This window comes from Leptopilina boulardi, unplaced genomic scaffold, assembly GCF_019393585.1.
Source record: "Leptopilina boulardi isolate dan_hultmark-lab unplaced genomic scaffold, ZJU_Lbou_2.1 LbouV2_377, whole genome shotgun sequence".
Classification (NCBI taxonomy): Eukaryota; Metazoa; Arthropoda; class Insecta; order Hymenoptera; family Figitidae; genus Leptopilina; species Leptopilina boulardi.
The window spans coordinates 2,844,144-2,850,176 of NW_026137948.1; the positions used below are offsets into that span (position 1 = coordinate 2,844,144).

Sequence of the window (6,033 nt, forward strand, 5' to 3'; positions counted from 1 at the left end):
TTAAATTGGTAATGGCACAACACGTGTCACTGCTCGTTTGTAAACTCCGGAGTGAGTTTTCACTGATATCACTCTCACAATACCGTCGTCACCCGGAAATACCTCTACTATTCGCCCCAATGGCCAATGTAAAGTAGGTGCATTATCTTCCTTGAGAAGAACCATTGTGCCGATTTTAATGTTGTCTGATTTTTGAAATTGCCATTTGGACCTCACATTAAGTTGATTCAAATATTCCTTGGACCACCTCTTCCAGAAATGTTGTTTGACGTATTGGATATGTTCCCAATTTGATAGACGATTGACAGGTAAATCAGTAAGATTCAATTCAGGCAAATTTGTGAATGTGTCTCCAATAAGGAAGTGTGCAGGAGTTAAGGCACGTAAATCGTTAGGATCTTCGGATAAAGGAGTAATGGGTCTTGAATTCAGTACAGCTTCTATTTCAGAAGAATACGTAATTAATTCTTCATAAGTGAATAATTTATCGTCTACCGTTTTGTAAAAATGACCCTTAAAGGATTTTACTCCTGCCTCCCATAATCCACCAAAATGTGGTGAATTAGGAGGTGAAAAATGCCATTGAGTACCCCTTGTGTTTAAAAATTGAGTAACAGCGTTATTGTGTTCTTGTGATTTTAACAATTGTATTACGCGTTTTAACTCATTATTTGCTCCGACAAAATTTGTAGCATTATCAGAGTATAAATTTAAAGAAATTCCCCGTCTAGCAAAAAATCTACGTAAACCACTTAAAAATGCATCAGTAGTCAAATCATTAATCATTTCAATGTGAATTGCCTTAGTAGCGAAGCAAACAAAAATACACGCGTAAACCTTTATTTTACCACGATTTCTGTATTTTTTCTCCTTTATGTAGAATGGACCACAATAATCCAAACCTGTGTTTAAAAAAGGTCGTGTTTGAATAACTCTGTTTTCTGGGAGATCGCCCATAATGTATGAGGAAATTTTCGGTTTAGCACGAAAACATGTCACGCATTTATTTATAATTGATTTTACTATACTTCTTCCGTTTACAGGCCAATATTTCAATCTAACCGCATTAAGTGTTGTCTGCTCTCTGCCGTGGAGATTCAACATGTGTTGTTTACGAATTATTAAATTTGTTATGTGATTGTTTTTAGGCAAAACGATTTGATGTTTCTCATTGTACGGTAACAATGAATTTTTTAAACGACCGCCTACTCGAATTAAACCATCAGCATCTAAAAACGGATTCAATGCTCTTAAATTACTATTTACTCGAATGGTTTTGTTTTGAGATAATTGTTTAAATTCTTCTTGAAAATTAGCTCTTTGAACAAGCTTTAAAATAACAAGAAGTGCTTGATTTAATTCCTTTATTGATAAGTGACCGCGTTGTTTAGATTTGAAACGCAAAACATAAGCCATTATTCGCGTAGCTTCATCAATATTTGAATATTTTTCAAAAAACTGCTTCGATATTAGTACCTGATTAAAAACGCGAGTTTGCTTTAATTCAATTAAGGGTACTACTTGTACAATGTTTTCAGGCCATTGTGACGAGTCTGCCTTCAACCACTCTGGGCCTAATTTCCAATGCCTATTTTCAAGGAACTCAGCAGGTAGCTGACCGCGTGACAGAATATCCGCCGCATTGTCCTGAGAAGGTGTATATCGCCAATGCATAGAGTTGGGCGATATTCGACAATACGCTTCTTTTTGTGATTTTCAAATTAAATTCATCTTCTTTAACGCTATAAGTTATTTCATCTGTTTGTCTATTCCATTGTATGCCTAACGCTTTCATTTCTTTATCGTCAGAATCGGTCAATAAACTTACGTGAGATAAATTATGAGGCAATGATTCAATAACCGTTACATTATTCGAACTCCATTTTCTTAAATTAAATCCACCTGCTTTAGTGATGCCTATTAACTCGTCGCGTAGTATTATCGCATCGGAAACATTATTAGTCCCTGTGTTTACATCGTCCACGTAAGTATCTTCTCTCAAAATTTTACTAGCTATTGAAAATTTTAATTTTTCATCTTCGGCTAATTGATTAAGAACTCTAGTTGCTAAAAAGGGCGCAGAGGCGCAACCAAATAATACTACGGGAATTGCAAATATCTGCAACTCTTCATTTGAATTTTCGCGCCATAAAATAAGTTGATAATTTATATCGTTATCATCGAGTCTAATTTGTTTAAACATTTTTTCTATATCCGACAATAAGACGATCTCGTGAGTTCGAAATCGAAATAAAATGTCAATACTATTACTTTGAACATTTGAATCTACCATTAAACAATCGTTCAAGGAGACACCTGTACTAGTTTTTGCAGACGCATTATAAACTATTCTGACTTTCGTAGTAGAACTAGATTCCTTTATTACCGGATGGTGAGGTAAAAAACAATGTTTTTTAGCAATCTGATTAGGTTCGATTTTTACCATGTGTTTTAATTCAATAGCTTCGCGCATATTTTTAATATATTCGTTTTTTAAATTTTGATTTTTATCGAGTTTTCTTTCCAGTGCAAAAAATTGTTTCTCGGCTAATTTTCGTGAGTCCCCTACACTGAAAGAAATTCGGGTGAACAACTGTACCAGCAAGTATAGCTGCTTTATCAAATCGACGAACGCCAACGACCCCTTTTTCGATCGGCTGACATCCCGTTCCGGGAGCTCAGACTACCCGTAGCGGTAGAGCTGCAGTTCCTTCATTGCCTTACCTTGTCAATAAGAAATCTGCTCACCCGTACCGGTAGCGCACCGCTCCCCGAACGGAATCTCAGTCATACTTTAAGCAAAGAAACGCAGCGCTCGCAACGCTGAGATGTCTGCCCACCCAAATTTTTTTCAGTGTAGTTTTTCGATTTTTTCGTTGAAAGGTAATTTTACCTTATACTGACCTGTAATAGTATCACGTTTTGTATTTGTTTTAAAATGTTCTTCGACCTTAAATTCTTCTACCGATAAAAATGTTTTCTTGTGTAATTCCCTGCTAAAAATAAAATCACAAAACGTCAAAAAATTAGTCAGGATCTCTGACGTTTTGAGACTGTTTTTGTTACGATTGCAGTCACAGAACACCACAATAAGTGAGGTTTAGTCAAAGAATCGTCAATAGTAGTCAGATTTTTTATGAGGGTCGGAGACCCTTTTTTTTGCCATACCATAAATCATTAAACCCTGTGACTATTTGTGATGTTAAATGACATTTCTTTCTATAAAATAGTTTTGAAGATTCCTGACTTACTTCTCATGAATTCTGACTACAAATATTTAAAAATTAAAAAAAATCAATATTTTATCATTAAAAAAATAAATTATCGTACAACATTTTTTTATCTTTACGTTACACATTCTTAATTATTATTTTTACAATTTATTATATTTATTTACTCCTATCGAAGAAAATCTCGCAAACGCAGGGAATCGAACTCACAACCTAACGAACGCAAACCGAATACCTAACCCCTGAGCTAAACTAACCTAACTGAGATCTTAAAAATAGAATACGGTTTTATGAAAATAGAAGATCTTATTACTTTTTTTCAATTTTATCAACATATTTTGTTGATAATTATTATTATTTTTAAAAAATTTTATAATTTTTAAAAATTAACAAGTAAAGTTAAAATAGTAATAGGTATATTGTTATATTGATCAAAAAACATTTGTAGTCCAATTATCATATATTAATGTATTCAATTAATAAAATTTGCTTCAGCAAATATTTAATTAAACAAAAAATTCGTATGTAAATATTATTTGAATTCGAACTTAAAAGAATATGTGTAATATACAAATAAAATAGTCTAGAATAATAAGATACTGTCGGATTGTCTCAAGTAAACTCTGAGCGAATTTTATCAGTTTTTTCGCTCACGTTTTAGCACATTCATCACTATTATAATTAATTATAATGATAAGAATTAATTAATATGCATATATTAATTACTATATTATTAAAATTCAATTTAACATAATTCTTCCACAAATCAACTAAATAATTACTAATTTTAATTTCTCTTTTTAGCATACTGCACTATAATTAGATGTAATATTTGGTTCAAATCAAATTTATATTTAGTGGAAACTGGATCAAATTCGCTCAGAGATTGATTGAGCGATCAATTCATACCCTACCGAAAGAGTGGTACTGGATTGGTACTGGGAAATTGGAACTGAGGGCTCAGTACCAACTCAGTACTAATTTGGTGCATTTTGGTACTGAAATGGAACTGGGAAATTTACCTGCGAAAAGGGTCGAGTTACCGTTAATACCCTCATAAAAGTGAAAAGCGACTAGCTTTTTCAATATGTTTAAACTAAAACTTTATATTTATTTCAATATTATATTTGTTTTTCATGGATTTATATTATTTTCATACATTATTATGCATATGATATTTCCTTTGTCAGCTAAATTCAAAAATGATGTCCATTTTTTTATCAAACTTAAGGTATACGAGATAAATTATAACTTTTTTAAATGTAATTATTTTATGATAAATTTTAGATATTCATAATCTGGAAATATTAACGAATCTGAATATATATTTTTTAAAGTTGAGTTATTAAAATTACAAATTTTTTAAGCAATAAAACTCGGGTTAAAATTTTAATCCTTCAACAAAGGACCTAGGGGTCTATTGTTCAAGGAGGGATTGCAATATAATTTCCAAACTTAACAGAAATTTTCTACAAACTATTATGTTTTTTTTTGCTGTTTTACACGTATTTCGCGAGAGACGGTTTGTTGATCTTATATACCTTTAAAACTATTGTTAAAGTACTTTAAAAATGTCTTCTTATGGGTTATCAGGTAGTGGTACTGAAGTGGAACTCAAGCCAAGTCCAATTCAGTACCATTCCAGTACCACTCTTTCGGTAGGGTATATTCTATTTTACAAGAGACCAGAATGTTTTTGCTCATCTATAGTTGTAAAAAAATAAACTTTTATGTGAAATAGCCAGCGATTTCTAATTTTTTTCAAATATATATATATATATATATAGAGTTAACACAATGGTAAGAATAGGTTTTCAACATATGTTGCTTTCTTATAACTAAATGTAAGGAAACTAGCTTACTGTAAAATAATAAATACAAATTTGAAGTAGGGACTTTAAAAGTATAGTCGTAGTCATTACGCCTTCCCTTTTCTGTCCTTGTCTTACAAACGTGATTCCACATATATTATATGTACGTTAGAAAAGGACAAAAAGAAAAGTATAGGCCAGAAGGATCTTTTATGGTTTTATGGCTTTTCATTGCAAAATTAAAAATTGTTGCATTTGAAAAAAATGATTTTTAAATATTATATTCGTAATGTACATGTTAATACAATTACAACGATATAAAATTTTTTGCAAATATTTTTAAATTATTGAGAATTAATTTTAATTAATGGAGTATTTATTGTATAATCATTATGTAATTTTAGAGTTTTTACATAATGTTTTATATCATTGGAATCGTTAAAATCTATAAATTACAAATATAACATTTAAAAAAATATTTATTTAAATTTAAATAATTTTTTATTTTGCATTAAAATGTCATAAAACCTGATGGACCCTCGAAAGGACCCTTCTGTTGGAAAAAGGGAATATATAATATAATAGAGTTATATGGTGGGTTTGAGTGGCCTTGGTACCTCTCTTGGAACCCTTTTTATAAAAAAAATAAAACGTAGTGAGAAATCGTCACTTTTTAGAAAACGTCAGGCCCATAAAAACTATTTAAGTCAGAATTAGTCAGCAGCATCACAGAACATCAAAATAGTCTCAAAACGTCAGGATTTCTGACGTTTTGAGACTGATTTCTGATTTTATTTTTAGCAGGGTTCTTCGATTTCCCAAAATTTTGTCATATATTTTTGTAATGTGTTTTGTGAAGCTTGTAAAAACATGCATTTTTTCGAATTATTTTTTGAATTGTCAGATAATATTTTGCCCGAAATTATCCAACCTAACTTTGTTATTTGCAATTTTGCCTTTTGTCCTACGATGTCAATTTGACCTACGCATAA

General features: G+C 31.2%; 1 protein-coding gene across 1 annotated transcript; it reads right to left on the minus strand.

Moving 5' to 3' along the window:
• LOC127287922 (uncharacterized) lies at positions 1–1,416 on the minus strand. Its single transcript, XM_051315074.1, has one exon. It carries the CDS (start codon positions 1,414–1,416, stop codon positions 1–3), a length of 1,416 nt encoding a protein of 471 aa, XP_051171031.1.
• Between the last annotated feature and the right edge of the window lie 4,617 nt (positions 1,417–6,033).

Coding starts and splice junctions, on each gene's coding strand:
- LOC127287922 (XM_051315074.1), bottom strand. CDS start 1,416: ATGGCTTATGTTTTGCGTTTCAAATCTAAACAACGCGGTCACTTATCA.